Below are 26,560 nucleotides of genomic sequence, written 5' to 3' on the forward strand. Positions count from 1 at the left end.
CCCGCCCCCCGCGCGGTGTCGGGCGCAGACGGAGCGGCGGCGCCATTTTGCGGTGCTGCGGGAGACGGTTTGGGAGGCTCTAGCGGGAGGGAGGTGGCGGCGATACTGGTAGCAATCACAATAACAATAATAGCGGTAGCGGGTACAGTTGCAGCTCGGGACTAGCGTTCCCGTTCGCCCAGCCCCGTGGCCAGGACTCTGCCGACATGAGCGACGTGGAGGAGAACAACTTCGAGGGGAGGGTGAGTGGCCGTCCCTACCCGGGCCGTGCTGAGAGGGGGTTACCGGACCCGGGGAAGGTGGCGGGGGGCGCTCTTCTCCCTCCGGCCCAGTAGGGGTGGGGGTAACGCAGCTTGTTTCTAAAATGGCTTCTTCAGGCGCTCGAGTTTTGACTGGGCCGTGGGCGACTGGCTTCCCTCTCCTCCTCCTATCTCCTTTTTTCGGTGTGTTTTGGTTGTGTTGTTGTGTTGGGTTTTTTTTTTTCATTTTGCCTTCCCGGCGCTGAGGAGCTGGCCCATCGCGGAGCTGAGCTCCGCTGCCTTAACCCTCATCCCGCTTCCTTCTCCCACAACGTCTCCGTCCCCATCCCCCTCCGTCGAGGTGCGGGCCCTGAGCTCTGGTGCTGCGGGTTCGCGTCTACCCTGCTAGCGCAGGTTTTGGCGTTAAGAACAGGGCTTAGAGCGCTGGTGTAGCCCGGTGTTTCATCCCGCTTCGCTCTTTATTTTCTTTTCTTCCCGCCGGTTGTCCCGGCCCTCTTGTTGTCTGCCTGTCTCGGCTTCGGGGTGGCTGCCCCTCCCCGTCGTGCCCGCGGGCAGTGCCGGCCTCCCGGTCGTGGCTGGGAGAGCGCGGTGGAGCCGAGGCCTCCGCCAGCATAAAAGAGGAGGGACCGGGTCCTTTTGTGAGAGGTGCGCTGCCTCTCCTGGCTGCTGGCCTGCAAACTGGATCTTTCTCGGGCCAGGCTTCCTGAAGCCATCGGGGGGGTATGGCCTTCGTTGTTAAACCGTTGGAACTCATTGATAACGCGGCTGAAGACTCTTGTCTCAACAAGCTGCTGTGGCTCTGTAACCTGGTTAGGCCTGTTTCTTCTCTCTTCCCTCTGATTGCGGCGGTTTATGTACACGTATGACTGGTTCTTTCCATTTTCAATGGAGTTTTTTCTTAGTGATGATCAAGGCAAGCAGGAATTAGAAGCTGCAGGAAACAGGAATGAAATATGTGCTTTGTCCTCAATTCATCAATATTTCCTTTCTTAGATTTTTCAGAGATTTTTTTTCTCTCTAAGAGATTCTTTAGAGGAACACCTGAGCATCCTTTTGGTGACTTTCTCTGATGAACCAGGGACAGCAGCTTTGCAGTTTTATAGGTTTACTGCCTGGGGAAACAAGCAATGAAATTTTGGAAGAGCAGTGTCCCATTTTACCCTAATGTTGTTACCTTTTGGTAGTGTTAGTAAAAAAAAAAAATCCCACCACAAAAAAAAAACCCAAACAAAACATTCCTTCGGCTGAGTGTGCCTGTACCTGGCTATGCAGTGACTGCTGCTGTTTCCTCAGGTGGGGTAAACCGAATCTCTTCTTCTGTTGATTGCCTGCATAAAGATGGCTATACAGCTAAGCTCTTTTCAGCTAAATAAACTAATCTCCGAAGGGGTAACTACCTAAGTCTGAGGAAGTTGAAAACCAAGTATGCTTTGTTGTTAACTTTTCAAGATTTTTACTTCGGTCTCCCACTTTACAGTACGATTTATATTTTTTAAAATTATTTTCTTGTCCGTATTCCCACTGCGGTTTATTGTTAGGAGATACTTGTTAGGTTCATCCACAGAACTTCTGTATTAGGTTCCTTGATGGATCTGTTGTTCCATGTTACGAAGCTGATATAGCTGTGTGTTTTCAGTATTTCTGCATGCCTTCTGCGAAATGTAGAAGTAAAATAATGTTTTGAGAGGAGGTGAGGTTTGAGGAATCCAATGTAGGAGTTCCTGTGCCTGCTACTTCTTAGTTGGCTTGTTTTTTGTTTGTTTGTTTGTTTGGTTTTTTTTTTGGTGGAAAATGTACCTGTTGGAAAGAGCTGCTCACCATGTTGGGTCTTCATTTGGAAAACTTTCATTCTTTCCCTAACACTGGAATTTCTCAATCAGTCTGGCATGTGGCAGTGTCTTGTCTACTGGTATCTTTTTATAACTGACCATAATGGCAGATACTTGATGTGTTTATAGTTCTGTTTCTTTTTTCTACTAAGGAAGAACGTTTCTAGGCAGTTCTTTTTTTTTTCTTCAGTAATGCTTTATTATTGTTGATGCTACTAAAATACTTGAAATAAGAAATTGTATTTGAGGCTATGGCATTTCATACTTTATTTGCACTGAAAGTGCTCACAGGCAGGAAATTAAGCCTGTGTAACTTTTGGGCTTTAGTGTTTAGTCTGCTGTTCCCAGTGGGATAGAACTCTTACACACTGAACGTTGTCCTAGTGCTTCAGTTTGCTGTATGAAGGCAAGTCGAACTGAGACAGTGCGGCATAAGTTTTTAATGGGAGGAAACTGCAGAAACTGGAAATAAGTTTGTAAAGGACCTGCTTTCCTAGAAACCGCTACGAAAAAATAATTTTGAGTACTCTTTCAGTTCCTCCCCTTGAGTTTAAATACTAAATAGTGTGATGTGCTTTTAAAAAAATTAAATGCCAAAGCAGTAAGGGAGTTTTGAGTCCTTTTATATTCTGTCCGTGTAGATGCATTATGTCCCAAAAACACTTCAGTGAACGTTCTGGCAAATAGTGATGAAACTGATACCAAGGTAAAGGTGCTTATTGATATGTGGGAAGTTTTGTTTTAGAGATTAATTAGAAAGTGTTTTCCTGTTTTGCTACTTCGTGAAGAAAAAATGTTCATATATAAATCAGTAAATTTTTTTTAAATTTTCCCACAATATTATCAGGAATTCTACTTTAAAAAACAAAACAAAACCCCCCACCTTATTTATAGCAGTATTAAGATACTCTCCATGTATATGCTTTGCCTTAATTCATGATTTTAAAATCATAAACTGAACACGAAATTTAGAATGATCATGGAAATAACTTCAATGAGAATGTGTAATTTGCACTATTTAAAAACTTGCATTTCTAAATAGTTGGGTAAAATCATTGTAATCACTGTAGATATTTTTATTGAGCTCACTCATTTCTTTGACATTTTAAAGCAAACTTTATTAGTCTGAACATATTTGATTAACATTTGCTCTGTTTTTGTATCATTGTTTCAACTTCAGCAAGTTCAGTATTAAGAATGTTGCTGGTTGAACAGCAGAAATCATACACCCACACACACACCCCCTAAGCAAGCACGATGATTTGATGGAAAGAAATAGGCAGAAGAATTAGAAATATAGTGGATGTGCTAGAGCTAAGTTTGGACGTTTAAGAAGAAAAAAGATTTTAAGTCCTGCTTCTTACTGGTGATTTGACTTTTGGAAAAGTCATGGGATTTTATCACCATTGAATGTTCTTTGTGAGCATCTTAGGCAAATTAGGCTTTTTTATCTTTTATTGCTGTCAGATGACAAGCAACTCTTACTTGCTTTCATACTCCTCGTTATATTTAATAACACATTCATTGGATGCACATTTTGTGATGCAACTTTGTTCCCTGGAACAGTGAATAAGTCGGAGTCTGAACAAACCTACACTTCAGAAGCTCCACTTGAAACTTTGATTTTTTTAATATTTTTTTTTTAGTTTCTGATGTTTGGTTTCTGTAAATGTAGAAGTTTAGCAGTTTTATACCAATATTAATATGCTGCTTGTCTAAATAGATAAAGCTTTTTAGCAGAACAAAGATAGAGCTCCAGTTTGGTTGTCTTAATTCTGATGAGATGCCTCTTCATGCTCTGCACAATCTCACAATGATCTTAGTCTAGCAAAGCACTTGAAGAAATACATGGTTTGCATGTGAGTCATTTTGTTGAAGGAAGTATGCATAGTTCATATGTATGCAAGCAGCTTTTGGATTAGCTTAACTGTGAATGTGTCTTGTATTTGCTTCATGAAGTTTGTATGCAAAATACTTCTTTTCATGTGTTCTAATGTTTGTTACCTAAAGCTCATCACCTTTGAGATCGTTTCTTTGGCCAAAAAAAAAAAGGGGGGAGGGGGAAGTCTGTTTAGCTATTGTATTCAACCTCTCCTGTAGTGGCTGGCTGTTCTCTCCGTGGAAAGGAAGGCACGTTGCTTTCTGTACCTTCTGAAATACAGGCATGATGGTCTGCTTATCCTCAGGAGTTTGCATTTGCTCGGAGAGTGCTGTGATCACCCTGTGGTTTCTAATGACTAGTGTGGGAAATGAGACTTTTTCTGGAAGCAAATTTTTTTTTGAGTTTAGTAAATTCTAGATGGTTTTGGACCAGGTCAACTGAGAAGACTGCTCTTTTTAAAAACAAATCCCATTTTCTATGTGATTAAGTGACTACAAAACCTTCTCTGTAGAGGCATATTTTCCAGCTTCAGTGAGAAGATTTTGTAAATTGAAAAAGTTTATTGCTGAAACTTCCTCTTTTTTCTTTTTTTTTTTTCCTTTTAATCAGTATCAATATTGTTGAGAAATATATAAAGTTTGCTGATGTTGGTAGCTTTTAAAAATATACATGTCTTCAAGATAGCACAACTTGGGAGTTTCTTTTTATACAGAAGCTTATTACATATACTACTGAAATATTTATAGAAGAACAGCTAATTAAGGAATCAGTTTTATCTTTAGTATAGAGTGATAGAACATAGGATGAAGCAAAAAATTATTTCTCCAGTGAGTTTCAGGGAAAGTTGGTAGATACTTGTCAAAAAGTGGTTAAAATGTAATCTTGTTCTTTCTCATAAATGAGATGTAACTAAATTGACCGTTTTATCTGGTGAATGTAGGCTGCTGCTAAATTTCTGTTTCTTTTTGGATTATTTATATTTTTCTGTCCCCTTACAAAGTTGGACTTCATTTAATTTTTGAGTTTGGGCAGGAGATTTTAGCAGGATTTTTGTAAAGTCTAAGCTCTTATTTTGCTGGCTTAATGGTATTGCTGTGCTACTTGTCCTGTCCTTTTTTCACCCTGTGTGTGTTTCTTAACAAGGTTAAATGAATTTCAACTGCAATTTCTATGTGATTTAATGATTTTTTTTTTTCTTCCCTCCCATTTCCCTTCCCATGCTTTGCTATAGAACGCCTCATTTAGGCTTATTCAGTTCTTATTTATTGTCTCACTTTAAATTTTTGTAGCCTTTCTGTCATACTCCGAATTGATAAGGTGTGAGGTAAGGCATGACAGGATGGTGTAAAAGAGGACAATTTTCTTTTTTTTTTTCTTTTTCCTCCCCTCATGGTCTTTATCATACCCTCTCATGATAGGTGGAAGACTGAAAGGATACTTCTTACAGACTTTTGCAATTCTACTTTGCATAAAAGTGCTTTGAATGCTTTTAAAATAGTAATTATATCAGAAAGTAGCATCTTTCGAAGGATGCAAGGCAGATATAACTTGAATCAATTACGTGTTTTAAACAGTTGTACTAGTATGAATGAAGTTCGTTGACATGACTGACGTCTTGTTCAGCTGGATCATCTAAAGTTGCTGACAGCTGTTCAATGACTGGGTTTATGTGACCATGAGGAGGGGAATGTCCTTTCCATACCACTTCGTTTTGTGTTCTTTCTGGGAAGAGCAAAGGTAGAAAGGATAAAAAATAGCTTTCAATGCTCTCTTTAAATGCTTTTAGCTGTGCATCTTCTTATCCAGTGAATCAGTAACTGAAGCTGCAGTCTTTAGATTTTGCGTTTACCTACAATAATTTCTTTGGCTCTGAGTTCTACTACTTGGTGAATCATTAATCTCCTTTCCTGGTATGCACTTGAGGAAGCTGTCACATCTTATTGTGAGGAAGCATGCCGTTATGATTGAGATTTTTAAATTACTATTATTTTAGGTGAGGTTTCAGTGTGGTTTTTGTTCGTGAGTGTTATGCGGGGTTTTTTTATTATTTTAGTTTTGTCCTGGGAAAAGTGTTACTGACAGATAAAGCATTTGTTTTGAAAGGGAAGTCTGATCTGAAAATACTGGCAAGTATTAGGAAGACTGACTCTTCCTACAGGCTGTAGTGACAGCGGATGTACATAGTTTGACATGGTCACAGTGAGTATCTGCCTATAAGTTTATAAGGTAGAAAGCAGTGATTAGACAATTGCATAATAAAGCTGAAGGCATTAAAATGCTGTTTTGTAAGATAGTTGTGGGATGAGAAGCTGAATTTAAGAAATGCAGTCTTAATCTGTGGCCCTTAAATGACTGAGAATCCTTAGAACAGGCAGATAAGAAAATGTTGAGGATCCAGAGCAAAATTTTAGGCTTTTCTCTCTTAGGCAGTATGTAATTTCTATGCTAACAATGGAACTAAGATCAGAATGCATAGATTACTTAGACTACTACAGAATTGAGAGATTTTTAATGCTTTGGATAATAGGTGTCTGTTTTCTCTCATTAAAGATGGTGTACTAAGAAATAATATTAATTATTTAATTTTCTCATATTGTAGAATGGATATGAATTGTATATGCAGAACAATTGGGTTGGTCTGCGATATAGACTAAGATATAGCTTCCTAATTATTTCCTTACAGTAGGAAGTAGAGGAGGAGAATTATTTAAAACATCCCTTTGTGACTCCTTGAAACTCTGAATCTCTTAATCCCTGACTGTAGTCTTGCTGATATAAATCTTATTAGGTACTTTTTCAGCATCAGCCTTAAGTCCTTAAACTCTTGCAGATTATTGTGATTCCCTTAGTCTCTCCTTTTGAAGCACTGTAGGAGATATAACTAGGTGATCTATGTTGCATCAGAAGATGAGATGTAATTGCCTGCCAATGACAGACACAGTATGCAACTGCTACCAGGTAATCTCTCTTTAGCTGCAGTTTACATCTACACTTACTTTGTTTAAGGAAGTTTGAAATGTGTAAGAATTTATGCTGTTACCTCTGTTACTCCAGTTTTAAAGTTGTATGTTTGTGAGTGCGGCTCCTAAAGCTTTTAAACAGGTATTTCCAAAAGGACTTGACCTATGTGAAATAATGTAACTTTTGCTCTTGGCAACTTAATAGAGGTTTGTTGTCATAACTGATACTATTAGAAACTCTGTGGATGGTGTCATAAGATGCTTCAGTTGAATATATAAGGACACTAAGCTAATTTTTGTGTTGTATGGGAGTGATTGGGTCCTTGATATTTTTGGCACCTCCAAAAACTTTTTGATTGAGCGGTATTTGGGGTTTTTATGTTTCTTTTGTTCAAGTTTCCAAAGTTCTTGTTGTTCAAGAACTGATATTTCAAATGTAAAAAAATAGGGACAACACAGTATCCTCATTAAGGAGTGACTGAGGAGGGTGTCTTTATTGAAGGATGTTTTCTAAATCTGAATGATACCACATTAAATGTTTTCTTGTATTGCTGATCACTTACTAGGCAGGCAAGTGGCAATAATTCCCAGAGAAATTGGCAATTGTTGCAGAGGAAGTGTAAAAAGAAGAATTAAGGAGGCTATCAAACAATGAAGAGTACAAAAATAGATTAAAAGGCATGTTAGTGGTTATAAAAGGTATTTTTTATAGTGAACAGTGGATTTCAAATGTAAAAATAAAAACACCAAATAACATTTGCTAATAGTTAAGTGCACGTATATCCTTTTATTTCAATGAAAGTCATGTAGCTAGATCAGCAGATAGCCCGCTTTTTGATAAGAGTAACCTGTAATGCAGACCTGATTATGGTCCATGAATCGCAGCCAAGCTTCAAAATTGGCCTTCACTGATAAGTTTGGCAGGCCTTTTATCCCAGTAGGTGACATTCTCCATGTGTCCCTTGCCCCTTTTTTTGAGGTAAAGCAGAAAGGTAGTGTAGCTGTAATATCTGTTGGTAAGGAGGCCTTCGGGTTTTGTTTCTGGTGGATTTATTGTCTTGAAATCTGAGGACATCATCCTTTGAAAAGAACTTCAGTGCAAAGTACTGAAGAATTTTAACAGTAAAAGAAAATGCAAATCTGAACATAGACTAAGAAATAAATTGAGAAAAACATTTGTCCTCCTGCCTGTTCTCACATGATGCAAATAAACATGAAATGTAACACTTATGGGAGGGGAGGTTTCTATGCATTTTTCTTTAATAATTTTGCACATTTTTTTTGTTACGTTACATATGTGTAGAATATAATATTCTGTAGGGGGGTTTTATAGCTGAGCTCCCTAGAAATACTGTACCAATATAAGAATGTGGGGAAATCCTAACCTGCTCTTTGTTTGCTTTGTTTTCCTAGTTTTTCTCTTGTGTGTGTTACCATGCAAGAAAAAACCCCTCCTGTCTTGTCTCTTATTGGATTGCTTTGAACTGTACTATTATACTTCTTGTTTTATGTGGATTAAGTTGTATGCAAGGAAAAGAGGGTAACAATGAGGACGAAAAAGTAGGAAGAAAAGTAACTTGTTGCATATATCTGTGCATGTATTATGCGAGTAAGTATGTGCATAGATAGGTTTTGACTGGAAATCTTTGGCCATTCTGTTCAACTGAGAGTGTCTTAGTAAAAATGTTCAGGAGTAGAAATTGGGATATTTGGTACTGAGAAGTACATAGTTACTATTTTAGGGGGAGGTCACAGTTATTTATATCAGTACTTTAATATATTTGTGCTAATTAGTTTTTAGTGTATCTGTGTATCTTAAAATCTGAAAGGGGAGGAGGGTAGTTCTGAAAATACAGTAAAACACTGAGAACTCAGTAAGCTCATTGTTAGAACGTAGACACTTATACAGTTTTAAAGATTTTTTTTTTTAAAGTTGTTTTATAAAATAGTTTCTTGCACTTTACCTGCTGGCTTTTCAATTTGGTAGATAACATCTGAACTCCAGCAGAGTTTTATAATCCCCACGTGCTTAAATATACTAAATGTTCTTTTTCCATTAAGGTTAATGTTCGTGAAGAAATTGAAGAGTTTTTTCCAAGAATGTGGAAGATAAATCAAGATAAAAGAAGGCTAATGAAAAGTATTAAAGATCAGAAAATTAAAATTGAATGGGGGAAAAAATTGAACAGAAGATTGGTCAGATAGAAGCACTTGAATATTTTTTTAAGGCTATAAGGAATTGTTTGAATTGGGGAAGAATACACGAAGTATGAAAAATGAAAAACTCAATGAAGAATGAAGAAAAGTAGAAAGCAAGAGTGAAGTAGAATTAAAAGAATCTGGAAGAATGAATGGGTCCTAGGTTAAGTAAATGTATGGTTTATGTTCCAGTGTCTGTATGATCAAGTTGTAGATGAATTTGCATGATTACTTAGTTAATAGAGAATTGGTGATCTGGTTCAAGCAGGGACCTATTTGAGGAAAGCATACAATATTAACAGTGGGTTAGCAAAATGAAATTTGTTTTGGAGGGTATTGCCTAACCATTTGTTTTTCAGGAGCAATCAATATAATAGAATTACTGTACTTTAAATGTTAGGAGTTAGGCATTTATACAACCAATACCATTTTTAATACTGTCTTTTTTGTTAGGAGTCTCGCTCCCAGTCAAAATCTCCAGCTGGGAGTCCTGCTCGTGTAAAATCGGAGAGCAGGTCAGGATCTCGCAGTCCATCGAGGGCTTCCAAACACTCTGAATCGCATTCTAGGTCAAGATCAAAATCAAGGTATGTCCAGGAAGTTAGTCATGTTAATCTAGTGTTACTGCATATGCCTGTTTTGGTACCTAGATGAGATTTCTTCTCCACTTGTAAAATATATAAACCTTCTGTGGTGTTTTAACAGGGTGATATTAATTTGCATGTCAGTTGATTGTTGAAAAAGTTGGAGAAAGATTCCATGAGTAATAAAGCATGGGTATGAATAGAGCAGGTAATATAAATAGAAGTAATGTAGAATTCATAACTAAAATTTGTAGGTTTATCTCTTCCAGAAGAGAAAGAAGGGATTGCATTTCAATTCTGTAAAATCTTCTGTCTCTTTCCACCAAAATCTTTTGGTGGGGAACTCTTGTGTGGACTTCTCCTTTAGGAAAAAACAAAAAATCAAGTGAGAACTGCAGCAAAGATAGTCTGGATTAGACAAAATGAGTAAGCTCTGTAACTGTTAAGAAATGTTGGAAGATGCTACTTGGGGAAGTTCTTGACATTCTTTCATTAGAGGCTTTAAAAACAAAATCTGAAAACTACAGCTTAAATGGAGTGTGGATAGCTTCTTGATTTATGGGAGTTTTAAGTTTTAAATTAATTTTTTGATGCTGCATATGTCCTTCTGTCCCTTACACCAACTCTGTATGTGCAGAGACAAAGTTTTATAGTTCTCAGTTCTGAGAGAGGTTGCTCAGAACAGAGGAGGAATGTCTTGTCTTTTTTCCTCTAAATATGTCATAAATGTTACCTGGCTTACACTACCAATCTTTTCTCTTCCATTGTACCATCATATTGGTGAAAATGGGGAGAGCTACTGAATCCTTCTTTCACCAATGAGAGAGAAACCTGAAAACAGCATTTGTAGCTCTGGAGGGGGAAGAGAAATTGTGTAGTATTATGTTGTTGTTCCTCACCAGTTCTTGGGAGAGATCAATAATCTATCTTCCCTATTCATACACTTCATACCAGGGCAGCCAAAAAAAAGAGTTACTGTGCTCTGAATTCCCAAAGTTCAGCCTAATGTTATAGCTTCTCTTCTTGTAGTGTTTAGCCAGATTAACTAACTACTTGTTGTTAGGATATAATGCCTGGATGGGATGGGATGATGTCTCTTTAAAACTGAGCTTATCATTGGCTACATGTCTGCAAGGAAATGCTTGAGGAGTTAAGCAGTTTTGGGTTTTGTCTTTGCCTTTAATAATTTTCAAGTCCAGGTGGACTTCATTTGTAGAATCTGCAGCACTGTAGTGCTGGTAGATCTTTCCAGCCAAGAGAGTATTTTAGTTTGGTGTATGCTTTCTGTATCATTGTGCAAGTGTTAGTTACATATGCAGCCAAGCTGATACAAGTTTAAACTTTGAATTTCCCCAAAACTACTGTGAATGTAATCCTGGTTGTTTGCCAGAACTGCTCTTGCAAAGATAAAAATGGTGCTGCTGATTATGTTGTTAGAGATCCATGCAAAGTAGAAGAAACTATTTGTAGAGAGACTTTTAAAAAATACATATTTTTCTTTAGGAAATGTCAGGCTTACAATTCAATAATTATGTGCATATGACCTAACTAAAAGCTTTCTCTTTGTTGAAGATCCAGGTCCAGAAGACACTCGCACAGACGTTACACTCGTTCCAGATCCCATTCCCATTCTCATTCCCATAGGAGACGTTCTCGAAGCAGATCGTACACGCCAGAATACCGTCGTCGAAGGAGCCGTAGTCATTCTCCAATGTCAAACAGGAGAAGGCACACTGGCAGCAGAGTATGTCATGCTTATCAAGGCTGAGTACCAGCAAACCAGTTGCTGCTCACAGCAGTGTAGTCCATGTTACCTGCAGGCTGAATCTGACTTGCTGTCTTGTCACTGGAGGATATATGGGAATTTGGGGTTGGGGAGCAATCTCTGCCCTTACAGCTGGGTCCTTTTTTCTTGGGCCTGCCACTGACAGGGCAGTTGTAGAAAGAAATTACTTGAAAACCATGCTGTTGCATGTCAGTGTGTGCAGAGAGGCTGACATCAGTTTTTGTCAGCTCTAGAAATTGAAGCCTTCTGATTACTTCTTTGTTATAGTTCCAAGTATATCTACCCTTCACAAAAACGAGGCATTTTCTGTGCATGTTTGCAACCTGACAGTATTGATAAGATTGACTAGAGGAGCCAAAGTAGTAAATTTTCAAGTGTTTTATTTGCTTATACAGCATATTATGTTGAAGGTTGTTTGTGACTTTATACCTCTGAGTATAAATTTGCTTTAACTTGAAGAAATAAGCCTATGTGTTATTAGCTAATGTGTAAGTCTTAACAGACCAGAAAAATTTACAGTTATGAAAAGGATCAGTCAGCCTCTCAAAATGTAAATGAGAAATATGAACAGGAGGAAGTAGATGTACACCAGCCATTACCACCAGCAATTAAGCACCATGCAGCTGCTGGTTCACTTCTCCACCCTTCCCGTGGGATGGGGAGGAGAATCAGGAAAAAACCCACCAACTTGTGGGTTGAGATAAGAACAGGTTTAATAACTAAAATATAATAATAGTAAAGGAATATAACAGAGTGAAATACAACCCAAGAAAAGACAAGTGATGCACAATGTGGTTGCTCACCACCCACTGACTGATGTCGGAGCAGTGGTCCGCCCCTCCCTGACAACTCCCCCCAGTTTATATACTGAACATGACATCCTGTGGTATGGAACATCCCTTGGCCTGGTTCAGGACAGCTGGCCTGGCTGTGCTCCCTCTGTTTCTTGTGCACTTGCTTGCTGATGGAGCATGGGAGACTGAAAAATCCTTAACTTTAGATAAGCACTACTAAGCAACAACTAAAACATTAGTGTGTAATCAACGTTATTCCCACACTGGATCCAGAATGCAGCACTGTACCAGCTACTAGGAAGAAAACTAACTCTATCCCAGCTGAAACCAGGGCACTTTTATAATCTGTTTCAGTGCTTTAACTTCTGGTTCCACATGACTTCAGTCTGCCTCTTCCTTGGTGAGGGTCATTACATTTTTTCCAGTCCTTTCAGTTTTAGTTTGGTTTAGTTTCTCTGAATTTTTTACTAATCGTGTCAAAAAGAGTATAGTTTTTTTGCAGGCTTACCTTGGTGAAGCAGCTCACTAGGACTAGGTAATACCAATGTGGGGGAGAAGACAAGAGTGTGTGGAAAAGGGCGAGACCTACAGCAGTGCTAGTGTACAGTGGCTTAAGCTGTTGTGAAGCAACATGCATAGTTACTTTGTGGATTGTTGCCAGTGTGTAATCATGATGTAGTAAATACGCATCTAGTGTCTTGAAGAGTTGGTAGGAATAACTGAACTTCAAAAGGGTTAGCAGACTTCCTGGTGAAAGATGAATGAATCCACTTTAATACTTGAGAAAATACTAGAATATTTTTGCTCTGTGAAGAATTTTTTTTGCCTTGGAAATTACTCTATAAAACACAAAACTTGTTTTCACAGTGAATTTCACATTAATTCTAAGGAGTATTTCTAGTAGTGTCAAAATGAAATTCAAATCAACCAGGAAAATTGGTAGCAATTTTGCTACTTCTGACCTTGTAGAGAGAGCTTGCATACTGTGCTGATGAGAGGCAGTACAAAGACCCAATATAAAAGCTGGGTTTTAGTCCTCCAGTGGTGATCTACTTGGCACTTAAGGTGCAGAGACTGATTCTCAGTACTATTTTACCTCAGAAAAGGTAATAGGGTTTAAGGGTAAGGGGATGTGAAAAAAGGACAATACTGAGAGGTATTGTGTGGAGGGACTTGTCCAAACAATGATTCAAAAGACTTGAGACATTTCATTAGACCCACCAGAGTTTCAGCAATAAGAGTATAGCTGTTAATGCACTGAATTATCAGAAAGACTGAAATATGAAGTAAAAAAGAAACCTAAACCTGTATAATTAAAACTTCTAAATGACACTGCCAGTTACTAGTTTCTGCTCTGCTCTTCAGATGTAATAAGGAACTGTAGAAGATTCATGTCTTAAAGATCAAACTTCTATTTTAACAAAATGAAAGAAGCTTCAAATATCTAAGTAGTTTGACCATCTTATTTTCACAATGGGTTCCTGAACATAAGCTCTGAAAAGAACATGACAAAAGATCTGAACCTGTTCATTCTTTGAACAGCTCTGAGGCATAAATTACTGTGCATCAGCGATTTTGATGAAACTGAAACACAAATTTTGACTGTGTCAACTTCCAGTTACTATTTTAGCAGAAACATGAAATCTCTATGCCTGTTGCTGCCATTTTAAATTGCTGCATCTAGTATAACAGATGGCAGAAGCTTAGGTGAAAAAATGTTAATTTTGATCAAAATAATTCTTACAGTGGAGTCGGCATTAGATGAACTCTGGCATGTAGAGAAACTTTGAACCTAAAAGAGAAGTTGTGCGTTGTACAATTTCATATTTAACTTCCTTTAGTTGAAGTAAATATATTAAGTAGATCTGTATCTTGTATCACATTAAAGAATCAAGAGTCTTGCTCCATAAAAGCATGTATGCTTTTGGATTACAGTTTCACAGAACTGGCCTTCAGCACTTGATACTATCTAGATGAAAACAAGCGGTGATTTTCATCCAGTTTACAAGTGGAAAGATACAAACTTTCAAGGAGCTCAAATGCATTTAGTGTGTGCAGCTGGAGACAGTGTGCACTCTTGAGTGCCAGTGGGGACCATGCAGGAAGGCTGAAGGTGGGAGTTCCGGCTGGCAGACCTGTTCTTAGCGCAGGCTTGTCATGTCTGCAGCTTGCTGGTGATTTGAGTGTCAAATATTAATAAAATAGGTACCTGTTACTCTGTGGCTTTTCTGTAATCAGTATGTTTAATTTTTATCAATGTGAATTTTTCACCAACATGAGTAGTTAGTTCATCTTTGTATTTTTTCTTAAATAAAAATCATGACAGCCACTTTTTGAAAAGATATTAAAATTGGAATGGTAACTGTTGAAGTGTTAAGCTTTTAAATAAGGTATGTTTAGTTCGTATTAAAAATTGTTAATAATTGAGAAATTTTGATATGAGAATGTGTAGCTTGCTTTTTATAAACTTAATTGGAGTTGAATGTTTGTCTTACCAGGCTAATCCAGATCCTAATACATGTCTTGGAGTGTTTGGTCTCAGTTTGTATACTACTGAGAGAGATTTGCGTGAGGTCTTCTCCCGTTATGGACCCTTGACTGGTGTCAATGTGGTTTATGATCAACGGACTGGACGATCAAGAGGATTTGCATTTGTTTATTTTGAGCGAATTGATGATTCTAAAGAGGTAAATTTATGCTTTACTACTACTTAACAGGTGTGCTTTTTATGCATTGTCTTCATGAATATATCTGTTAAAAAAAAAAAAACACCCCATGTTTTTGAGAGTATATTCACTGGCAGGCTCTCACAGTGAAATTAAAATATTTTGTTCAGACAACATGACATGTCTAAACAGATGAAGCATTTTAGTTCAGTGTTCAGAGGTTTGGGCAAATTTTGAGCATGAGCTCTCTGTATTGAATCATTAATGAGTATTGTGCTTTGATTTTAGTCTGTTCCTTCAAAATGAAAGTAAATCTTCAGACAGGTGTAGAAGCTAGTGATTCTGAAATATTTTGGAAATGAACTTTTCAGAGTAGTTATCTATATCTAAATTCTGCAGATTATCTTTGCTTACCATTTTCTTCTCTAAAAGCATGTCATGCATTTGAAAAACTGGGGTTTGTCTTGTGCCTTGGTCAGTAGCTTTGCTTGTTACATGAATAGCTGTTTACAGGCTGGACTGAGTTGTTTGTTTGTGTGTGTGTGTGTGTGTATATATATATGTATGTATGTGTATGTATATATGAACAGCAGCCTGTATGGTTCACCACATTAAGCAGTACTTTTTTTAAAACTGTGTAAGGATACTGTTAGCTTTACTACATTTACTGACATCTAGATAAAATTGCTCTTAAAGGTAAAGACATCCTTTTTTAGGAAAAAAAAAGAGTGTTCTTTCTTTAAGCCTTCACTGTGAGATTATCTCTTTGGGGTAAACTGAGTCACAGACTTCAAGTATCTTGTTCACAGATTAATAGTCTTGGGCAGGTGAGGTATGCAATTTGTTTGATAAGTATATTCATATGCTTGGATATAATCATCTCAGCATTGAAGGGAGGGTGACAGCTGTAGAACCTACTATCAGTAGCTGAAAGATGGAAACTGATGACACTTGATTTTAATTTTTAAAAAAACCCAAACAACCAACCAAAAAACCCCTCTTTTGTGGATGATTGAACTAGATTTGCTTCTATCTTGGACTCATTTCTGGTGTGATCTGAGAAAGTCAGTTTATGGGAAGAGTTAAGTTTGTAGATGTGTATATGTGTGGTTGTTGCAGGTTATGGGAGTAAGTAAAAAGATACAAAATTTCCTTTAGTGTCCCCTTCTGTATTTTTCCACTATCACTTAAGTTGAGAAATAAGTTAATGGGGTGGATAGCTGTATATCCATCTTATTTGGCCTGCTCTCTTCTAACTTTAATTCTGAATTTAGTGGATTTTGAAAATGCATCCGTTTTGTAGAACATTTAATATCCAAAATACTTGCATACTGCTTCTTGTCACATTCATATGCTAGCCTTGTCTGTTTTATAACTTCATATATCCTTAGAAGTAGGGTTTTTTACTAGTTGCCATGGGCAATAGTCATGCATGATGCCATACCTTTCTTAAAATGTTCCGTGTAAATAGCATGAAGTAATTTGTTCAGTATAAAGCTGTTTTGACTAATACTACAAAGGTGGAATGCAAAGAAGAAGAAAATGGGATATTGCTTAGTCATAAATAAATACAGAACACCTTAAGCAGAAACTGAAATAACTAGGAATGTAAACAAACGCTTTTTTTTTTTTCTCCCCAGTGGGCTAGTGTATGAAGAGGGGGAAAGAATGCAACATCTCCCAACACTTGGAATTTACATAACTGAAATACTTTGTCATAAAGGACAGGAGAAACTTGTTAATTTGACTTATTTCATGGGCCTTGAGGGCAGATTTGAAAATGGCAACAAATAGTGGCTTGTCTAGAAAAAGGGTGTGTAGCATAGTGTGAAACTGGTAGACCCTGTCAGAGAACACTGAAGGAGATGAAGTAATTCTCTGTGTGGAAGATAGATCGCATCTGAGAAGTTGAGTATACCTAACAGCAGTGACACTTGAAATTTTTGTTCTGAGTAAATACCTTTCCTCTTAAAGCCCCAACTAAAAACCCCAAAGCTCCAACACCCTAAGCATCCAAGTAAAGAGAATATAAAACTCTAGGTGAGATGTTGACCTAAATTCCAGCCCTTTTAAAGTACTTGTAGATGAATTAAATAACTGTAGAACTCTGCAGGAAAACAGGTTTCCCATCATCTTCACTATTGTCCTTCTAAGAGAGGTAACACAGGGAAGCCTCTCAGCTGACATGCTCTCAAACAATGTGAATATTAAAACTTGACACTAAATGACTTGTGAGTAGTTGTGTTTAAGCTTTCATAAATTGGGTTAAGATTGGTCAGTATCAATATTATGTGGGTTCTGTTGCAGCTGAAATTCCTCAGGATCTTCGTCAGCACCAGTTACCATTCTTAAAAATTGGGTCAGTTTTTGAGCTAGTTAGTGTTGCTATGTGTCAAGATTCTGAAACTGAGCAATGCAGTGTTTCTAGTTCCATATGGTGGTAAAGACATCTTGAACTATCAACTAACTTGATGTTGTGGAAGTCCATAGACAATGTAAAATAGCATTTCTTAAAGGTGATACTTTACAGTGTGTCCTAAAAATATCAACAGGGCATCAGTAGATTTTATTTTTTCTTATGGTCTTCTGGCCTTTCAGAACTTCAGATTGATTATGACACCATAGAACCCTTGTCATTAGGTGTTTATGATCATTTTGGTTATAAAGAAGAACAGAGATCTAGCTTTTGATAACTACTAGGTAGAGCAGCTGTCAGCATCACAGTAGCTTCAGTCATTCCACCTTAACAGGACTGGAAAAGAACTGTTGGATTCATGTATCCATTCTAGAGGAGATTTCTTACAGAATCTCTTCTCTGAAACTCCACTGAGATTGAGATGAAATTTTGTGGTCTGACAGAAGGTTCCTTTTCCATCAGATGTCTTTTATTGCAATGATCTAGTGTTTGTAAGGTAGCATGTGACTAGATTGTTACATTCTGACCTATATTGAAGATGCTTGCAGACACTGTCTTTAGTTGGAGACATGATAGTAAGCAATAAATGTTGAGGACTGATGGTTGGTTGTCCAGAAAACCTGAGATTTTGCTGTGCTAATCTTCTTTTTGGTGTGCTTGTTCAAGGCCTATTTGTAAAGCTTATGTTATTTACCTTTTTCTAGAAGAAGGGATATTCTCACTGGTGTAGTGGTTTTCATTTTTTGTGCAGTTATGTTTTCTTAATACCAAATATTACTCAGAAAAGTGGTTTTTTGTTTTACTTTTTTGTCTTGTGTGGCAGTGTCTTATGTTGGCCATTCTGTTAAGTCTTCAGAGCCACATGTGCAACATTAGGCAAAGGGCAAGAACTGTGAAGCTCTGCTGAAGACATGTTTCTCAAAATTGGCATTGTTTCTTATATAGTTCTTAGTATTGGTAACTCTGGCACTGAGCCAGTGTTGTAATATTGCAATTTTGCAATATTCTTGCTAAATTATAGAGGATATTCACCTGCCCATCACATTAGGATTTTCCTGTTTGGAGGAACACAAAATTTCATGTACTAGGATGAGGGGAAAAAGAAAGTGGAGGGGGGGTTGATTTCAGGGTTAACAATAAATTGAGAGGATTATGAGTAAAAAGTACTGGCTGTTCTAGGGACGATTCTTACTACAGTTACCAGGGATTTCATATACCACTATCCAGCTTTTCAGTAACTCAGAATATGAAGTATTAGTTGTTTAAACCGAGGCTACTCTGAATATATTGTGTCTGTAGCAGGAACTCATTTGAGATTAGCTACAGCAGCAGTTGGCAATACAGAATTTTCCATTTTCTAATGCTAGTTATATGCTCTTTACAGTTCTGACCATCTTTCAGAAAAGTTTTCTGAAGTAGTGTTCATTAGCAATCAAGACAAACTTTATATAAACTGAACTATTAACGTAATTCACTTGCCAAAGACTGGAATAATAACAGGATTTATAATTTTAATTTGCAAGACATTTATTCTGTGGTGCAAGCAGACCAGTTTAGAAGCATTATTATTGACCAAAGCTTCTCCCATAGCTTGTTGAAGAAGTGCTTTAACCATTGCTTGTGGTATCAGAAGGCATCCTTGATATACCAGAAAAGAACACAAGAAGGTCTCAGATGCTTGGAATTAAAAGTTACAGACTTCTGGAGACTGAAATACCATGAAATTCTAATTCTTGCAGAAACATACCCAGTTACTCATTCTGGTTCTTTAAAATCCTGTATTTCTCAACTCTGAAACTCCTTTAAAGTATGCTTTTAATCCTTTAATGCCTTTAAAGTATCCATTTAATCAATAGATGTTTAAGATGATAAAATTATATATTAAAAAATAAAATTGACAGTATTCTAATTTTTTAAAAACAAAACCTCTGACTGAGTATAAATTGACACTTGTTCAAAGGTGAAATGGACACTTGAATTCAACTTGGCGGACTGCAGTAAGTGCTAAAAGCGGGGTTTCTTAATTTTTCTTTTTCATCCCCTCCTTTTTTGTTTTTTCAGAATGTCCTTTCAGATGTCCTTGTAAAATCCAGACCTGAACTAGTGATACCAGTGTAGTGGGGGAGAAAAACAAATCTATTATGTCTGTTCTGTACCTGTGATACACAGCGGAGATGATGTTTTCATGGTGTTAAGGTAGAAATCAAACACTAAGGTTTTCATGGTGTTTCAGGTAAAAAACAAACAAACATCTAAAAAATGCAGTGAGCAAAAAAAGACAGTGTCTTACATAGTTCTTTTGAAATCATGAAATAAGTTTTCAAAATGAGTCCCAACATAAATTGCTTGTGTGTGACTATTCAAGTGTATTCAGTTTGCATGTCATTTAACTTTGTAGTGATGTCACATTACTAAAATAATTCAAAGAAGTTAGACACAGTTGTAACAAAGGCTTGATGATCTCTTGTATAATACAAATGGTATCTTGAACTCTGTAGCATAATTGTAAAGTGACTGTGATGTCAGCTCTGCCAAGTCAAGTTCTCTCCCTCCTTTCTCCCTGCTTCCTCGCCGCACCCTTCTCTCAGTGACCACAGCACAGGTTGCAGAAATTTCCCACATTGTTTCTTTGTCCAAGCTGTTCTTTGTGGCATCATCCAGACTGAAAGAATAATTATTCTCAATGAATTCTTGATTGCTTAACTAATACCAGTCACCTGTGTAAGTTTGTGTATATAAATAAAAGTTTGGTGTTTCCAGACTTGTTTGACTAAATGCTAATACATGTAGAAAACACCACATACTGTAATAAATACCAAATGAAGTTGAGATCTCTTAAATTTAATGCTTTCTTTCAAACCGTTTTGAGCCACTGGATGCTGTCATCCTGTAGTTTGGGAACTGGTCATTTTGTCAAAGTAACACCTTACAGATAGTAATTTGAAGGATGTTTGTTGTTATGGATAGACTGCTGTAGGTTTAAAGCTACAATGCAAGATGGAATCATTATCTGTGGCATTCCCAATCCTCATTCTCTGTTTTCTGACTGCAAATGTACAGATGTGTCTTCTGGCCTACAGTCATTTTTTCCTTAGAACTTGCCAAAACTAGTAGTACATGTTATTAGGAGTCTTGTTTGCTTGCTTGCTTACTACCGTGTTGTAAAAGCCATGCAAGTCTTATTTGGAATAAAATCCAGAAATAAAAATGGACTGTTGTCAGTTAAAGGCTCCTAAGAGGGTATTGTGTGTCTTAAACCCCATATAATTTGATTTTTCTCGTCAAAATGTTTCATTTGATGGTCTGGAAGATACACTTCTATCTCTTAAACAGTATTTGATAATGTTCTGCATTGTTAGAGTGAATGTGCAATTTTTTTCCCTTTGACATTTGAATGGTCTTAAGACAGAATTCATACATACCCAAAACTAGCAAGAAATGCAAACTGAAATGTGGTTTGAGTATGACATGCTAGCCAGTCTAATAAAATGGTAAAATCCAAAATTTGATTATAAACTATTTTAACTTGGAAGACACAAAAATGTCAGTAATTAGAATCACAAATATGTTTTTACGGCCTTTGTACAAAATAAATACTGTTGTTTCATTTGTCTGAAACCAGATTTTCAAATAGGGGTTTTGGTCATATTGAAGCAGTTATCTAATAATGTCAACTTAAGTACTTTGTTTCAAAGACTTGACATGCACATTAAGAATGATGCAGAGATTTTGAAAACAACTTTGGGAGGAATTTCCAGTTGCTAATGACTGAATATGAGTGATACAGACTAGCAGTTATTGTTGGGGTCATAACAGCTTATTGTAGATTTTGACTTTTCTGCCTTCAGGGGATGTAGTCAGAACAGTAAAAGGCTTTATTATGTTTGTATATCTATTAAAGATTTTTATTATTTTAAGTTTTTTAGTTGGCAGTTATTGTTAACAGCTGTTGAAAGCTAAGAAAATTTAAGTTTTCATATTGCGTAGGTTACTAGACAGTGTGACCAAGGTTAATGCAGACAGGTAACTATGAAATAATCTCCATCCACTGAAATGTAACACATTTCTTGGTACTTCCAAAACAATCAAGTCTCAAAATTAACTCTTCATCTGTCTTGCTGGTATGTTGCTCTTCTCTATGCTGCTCCCTGTGTCAAAGCACTCTTCCCCTTAAAGACGTGTTTGTTCTTCTAAGACACATGTGCCAGATGTTCTGGGTTTGAAATGGTTTCTTGTCATCTAAGCTTATTACTCTGCAAGTTGTTGTTTGGAAATAAAAATGCCATGAAGCAGAAAATTCCTTACCTTTCAAGATAATTTGCGTTTCCAGAAGGTTGCTTTTAGTCATGAAGCTAATTTTTCAGCCATCTATTTGCAGCCTTGTTTTTAGGTTCGTGTACATTTTAGGCTATGCACATTCCTAGGATGTGTGCACAGATTTATTTTTTAGATCATCCTTGTGGAACAGTATTTAAAAAAAAAAAAAAGTATCAAGGCTGGGAAACCAAAGATAAGGATCTTGTTTTAGTCACAAAACTTACTTTAGTATATGTTGAAAGACTTCAAATGCTCTTTGGCTCTGCCTTGCAGTCAGATAAATGCTATATTTTTGTATGGGAACAGAGCTCACTAGGTGGCGATATAGTATAGATATAAACAGCATTATTAAAACACAACCTAAGTGTAGTTAAATGGGTTAGCTATGATTCAGTCACTTCCAGTTTGGGGACATCACAGTTAAAATCATGTGGGTGTCAAGTTTTTGTTTCCTCTTCTATAACTTGTATGTTAATTCAGTAAGGTTCTTGTTACAGAGCTGCGAAAAGTTGTATTTCTGGATAGTTGTTTGATTCATTATTTTTAAAAAAAAAAAAAAAAAGCTTTGTTTAAAGGCACCTTTATGTTTTAAGGTTGTGTATTATTTCTCACAGTTAAATAATACCAAAGTGGTTTGTGTTCTTTAACTCAAGATTGCAACAATGTCCATTCTCTACACATGAAAAATAAAAATAATATATAGTGGGCTAAGTGCTGTGCTTAGTGTCATGAATTAAGTGATGTGTAGAGTATTTCAGAGATCCTAGAGCAACTGATGAAAGTATTATAAAAAAAAAAAAGCAGCATTGCAAATTTTAATAGCTTTTAAATCCAGCATTAACTGTTTGTTAAATTCTTTATGGTTGTGGGATTGGGTTTTGGGTTTGCTTGGGGGTTTTTTAAGTTAATGTTGCATGAATATAATTCTTAGGAGTACAGTGTGCTCCTTTTGAAAAACTATTTTCCTGATTTTGAGTTTGTGAAAGGCCATTGTATTGATTCTCAAAGACTAGACAAGCAGGGGCTAGAACACCCAGCGAGAGTGTGCACGGCTGCAAGCGGGTCTGAAGGCACAGGCTTCTCAAAGCGCAGACCCTTATGTGTATCGCTGTAGCTGAGCTGCTATTGTGAGAGTGAGTGGGGAGGAAGGTTGTAATTAGGTATCCATGTAGGCTGAACCCGCCATTTTACTAAGCTCTGCTGGAGTAGGTCCTTGTAAGGGAGATGGCAGGAGGCTGGGAGAGCACGAAATGGCAGCCGACTAGCAGTAATCCGGCCATATGCACCCTACAGGAAGCCACTGTTTTGCACAGCTTTTGAATCCGCCCGTCCCCTCTGGGTCAGACGGCAGTGGGAAAGATGCAGTTTTAAGAAAAAGCTGTTTTGACTTTCAGTTTACTTTTCTTATGGGTGGAAGACAAAGTCTAGGGAGAGTGACTATGTTAGTGGTTAGCACCGTGCTCTCTTACGAAGGGACTGCATGTCACGTTACTCCAGCACCCCAGTGCAGCCCTGTAACAGTGCCGGCAAACGGGCCAGGGGACAGAGATGAGCCATTCGCCACAGTGGGGCACTAGTAACCAGTCTAAATAAAACAAGTTCAGGGCTTGTTTTTTCTGATGGAAAATAAAGTATTCTTTGCATAGCCTTCCATAGGTACCAGTAGGTTGCAGGTTTGACATCCCTGTTCCTTGTCTCTCCTGCAGGCAATGGAGCATGCAAACGGTATGGAGCTGGATGGCAGGAGGATTCGGGTGGATTACTCAATCACCAAGAGAGCACATACACCCACCCCAGGCATCTACATGGGCAGGCCAACACAGTAAGGAGTTCACTCATTTCCTGTAATGGGACTAGAATGGATTTAAACTGAATGCTTGGAGTCTGATGGAAGAAATAAAGCTACAGATGCTTTTTTTTAAACTTGAGTTACACCAATTGTATTTTATCACAGTAATATAAAGAACGTGTTACTGTGACCCACGTATACTATTAAATCCTACTGTAGTTTATTGCATCTTTCTAAAAAAATACTGAAGGAGGAGTTTTAAAAAAAATACATATCCAACATGGTCAGTTAATGTACCCTTAGCTTACTGAAATGCTAAGGTGCCCATTTGCCTTTGATTTTGATGCAAATTAGGCTCAAATCCCTCCTGGGTTTTCTGGGGTTTTTTTTGAAGGTGTTTTTCTTTTAAATGTTTCATTGTTAGATTGTTTCATGGCATAGTCTTAAGTGTCTGATTTACAAGAACACTTAAAAAAAGCTTTTAAGTAATTTAAATCAAGATGAAGAGTAGGTATCTAAAGTAGGTTGGTTTTTTTTTTGCTTTCCCCCTAATAGCAGTGGAGGAGGTGGTGGCGGTGGAGCAGGTCGTCGCCGTGACTCATATTATGATAGAGGGTATGACAGAGGATATGACAGATATGAAGAATATGACTACAGATACAGGTACCTAATTTTTATCTTATTTCTGTAGGAACGGTGGATTTATTGGAAAAACTGAAAAGTTAGGTGACAAAAAAGGTTACTCAGCAAAGAATATCAGTTTACATGCTTGCTGTGTCTTAGAACCTTATTACTTTAAGTTTGGTGGGATTAAAGTCATAATCATCAGTGTTTATGTAATTTGGTTATCCAGAAACAGTTGGGCAAGGGGTTAATTTTGCTACCTGAAGGAGGTAAAAGCATGTGTCCTACGGATCTAGTGGACAGATAGAAGGGAGCTCATTTTTCCATGCTGTATATAGAACCAGGGACAGCTGATACAGTGCTGTTTAAAAAGGGGTTATTTGTAGATGGGATGTTTAATGCTTGACATTTCATAACCATCTCAGCGTTTTGAAAGTTATCTCGTTTCAGAGAATGTTCAACAAGAATTGTAGGCATCTGGGAAAGCACTTCATGTGTTTGCAAGGCTAGTGGAAGTTTATGAAATTCTTTGTCTGGGAATATCTTACACTTTTAAACACATCAAATAGAGAAATATAAAAGCATTTGTTAAATAACTGTAAGCCACAGCCAAATAAAGCTGAAATCATTCATGCAGGCCAAGTCTTTCAGAGCTAAGGAAATGGTTCTGTTCTGTAGAAGTGATGTGAATAAGGCTTCTTTCATAATGGATGTTGTTGGGTTTCTCTTTTAATTTCCTTTAAAGGAGACGATCACCATCGCCTTATTATAGTCGATACCGATCACGATCAAGATCCCGGTCCTATAGTCCAAGTAAGTAAATACAAGTGAATAAATAGAATCTGGCTGGCTTAAACCTTGTTGTTACTAGTATTAATCAATCAATGGAAATTCTGAATGTGAAAGCAAAATGTTGGGCATATTAAAGCTGAGATGATATGTGTACAGTTAGTTTATAGTAATTGTGCCTTTTTTTTTTTTTTCCCCAGGGCGCTACTGAAGAGGGGGGAAGAGTTACAGTTGAGGACGCGATTTTTAAATACAAAGTTCAGACCTTAGCTTCCATACTGCTCTCCCTCCCATCCTCCCTCCCTTGTCCTCCATCCAGGTTGTCTACAAATCTTTGGTTCATTTAGAATATACATATTTTCAGTTGAAGTATTCCTGTTTTTCATCCCTTCTTATTGTAATACTCTTAAATATTGTAATTGTTGTAGTTTTTGTGTAGTAAAACATCTTAAGCAAAATGAAATGGAGAACCCAAAGTGCTGATACATTTTGGATGTCATTCCTATTTTGTTTTTAAGACAATTGGACTCCTGACTAATCAGAAGAAAGCATTGATATTTTTAAAGCTTGCATGTCATATGTAGTATACACTCAGATACTTTAATATAAACCTGCATTTCCAAGTAACTCGTTAATCTTTCTGTTAAAATGTTTACCTGTTACTTTGATAAACAAGTAATGACTTTGAGCCTTTTCTGTAATGACAAATTTACTTAGATAGTCATGAACCAGAGGGTTGGGTTGATTGTTTTATGTTTTTTGGTTGGTTTTTTTTTGTCAAGTAGCTGCTTTGAGTGTAGACTATTTGAGCTAGAGCAGAATTTGGTATTTGACTGGGAGAACAGATCCTTGTACACTCAAAGTTAAGGCTGTGTTTTATAGATAAAAGTTTCTGGATTGCTACACAGTGGATAACATTTGAAGTTAAAACTGTAAAAATCCTGGGGTTTTTTATTGTACTTCGAATATTTCCCCTTAATCCGTGCAAGAGAAAAAGTATTTATTGAACATAGCAATTAGTCACATAATTTGCTGTTAATTTAACACACACACACAAAAAAAAACCCAAACAACAAAACCTGCCAACTTTTTGGTATTACAATAATTATTAAGCAAGTTTTGTTTCCAGTTGTTTTTGGAGTTTTGAAAGTATGGATGGAAAAAACTACAACTACATGTAAACTTTTTTTCCCCTCAATAAAAGTTAATTCCACTGAGATATTGAGTTCTTGTCTTTTGTTCTTCATTTTGTGTCACCCTGGAATACAGGTTAAACAAGACTTGATATTGTGGCATGGCTAATAAAGTCAGCATTTATCTGTCTTCTGGAGCCGTGTCTTCCCTGAGAATCAGCATGTGGTTCTGTGGGATGGCTAAGCAGAGCGGGTAGTCCAGCTTTCTCTTTTGCCATCTTTGGCACTTGCTGGAGTCATGGTGAGATGGTTTAAGGGAAGAAACACTGTTGACTTTGTTTAGATTTCTGGCAAGTTTTGCCCTCTGAAATAATTTGCCATGCGGCTGGTTGAACATCAATGTTGGCACAACAAAAGTAATAGGACTACAAAGCCCTCGCAGCAAAATTATTTAATCCTGATTGTCAGGGAATGCCACCAGAAGAGTGTGTCGTCATTTTAGGAGGGTGAGTGTATGAAATGTAGTTTTAAC

General features: G+C 37.3%; 1 protein-coding gene across 5 annotated transcripts; it reads left to right on the top strand.

Moving 5' to 3' along the window:
- Nucleotides 1–10: 10 nt before the first annotated feature.
- TRA2A (transformer 2 alpha homolog) lies at nucleotides 11–25,943 on the top strand. Of its 5 annotated transcripts, XM_026842856.1 has the most exons (9): nucleotides 14–242; nucleotides 8,993–9,304; nucleotides 9,584–9,717; nucleotides 11,287–11,458; nucleotides 14,793–14,981; nucleotides 23,400–23,515; nucleotides 24,038–24,145; nucleotides 24,852–24,919; nucleotides 25,096–25,943. In XM_026842856.1, the coding sequence occupies exons 4-9, from the start codon at nucleotides 11,426–11,428 to the stop codon at nucleotides 25,104–25,106; spliced, it is 525 nt and encodes a 174-aa protein (XP_026698657.1). In that variant the 5' UTR covers nucleotides 14–242; nucleotides 8,993–9,304; nucleotides 9,584–9,717; nucleotides 11,287–11,425; the 3' UTR covers nucleotides 25,107–25,943. The 5 variants fall into 5 exon arrangements, with proteins under 5 accessions (XP_026698653.1, XP_026698654.1, XP_026698652.1 ...); XM_026842852.1 differs by lacking the exon at nucleotides 8,993–9,304 and having other exon boundaries at nucleotides 11–242; nucleotides 11,332–11,458; XM_026842853.1 differs by lacking the exon at nucleotides 8,993–9,304 and having other exon boundaries at nucleotides 11–242; nucleotides 11,359–11,458.
- Nucleotides 25,944–26,560: the final 617 nt, after the last annotated feature.

This window comes from Athene cunicularia (assembly GCF_003259725.1).
Source record: "Athene cunicularia isolate RWA chromosome 2 unlocalized genomic scaffold, athCun1 chr2_part1, whole genome shotgun sequence".
In the NCBI taxonomy this organism is placed as follows: Eukaryota; Metazoa; Chordata; class Aves; order Strigiformes; family Strigidae; genus Athene; species Athene cunicularia.

Excerpts from the sequence above, each read along its gene's own strand:
- TRA2A (XM_026842851.1), top strand. The coding sequence starts at position 207 with ATGAGCGACGTGGAGGAGAACAACTTCGAGGGGAGG. Across the intron at positions 11,459-14,792 it reads GAAGGCACACTGGCAGCAGA|GCTAATCCAGATCCTAATAC; the intron begins GTATGTCATGCT and ends TTGTCTTACCAG. Across the intron at positions 23,516-24,037 it reads TACATGGGCAGGCCAACACA|CAGTGGAGGAGGTGGTGGCG; the intron begins GTAAGGAGTTCA and ends TCCCCCTAATAG.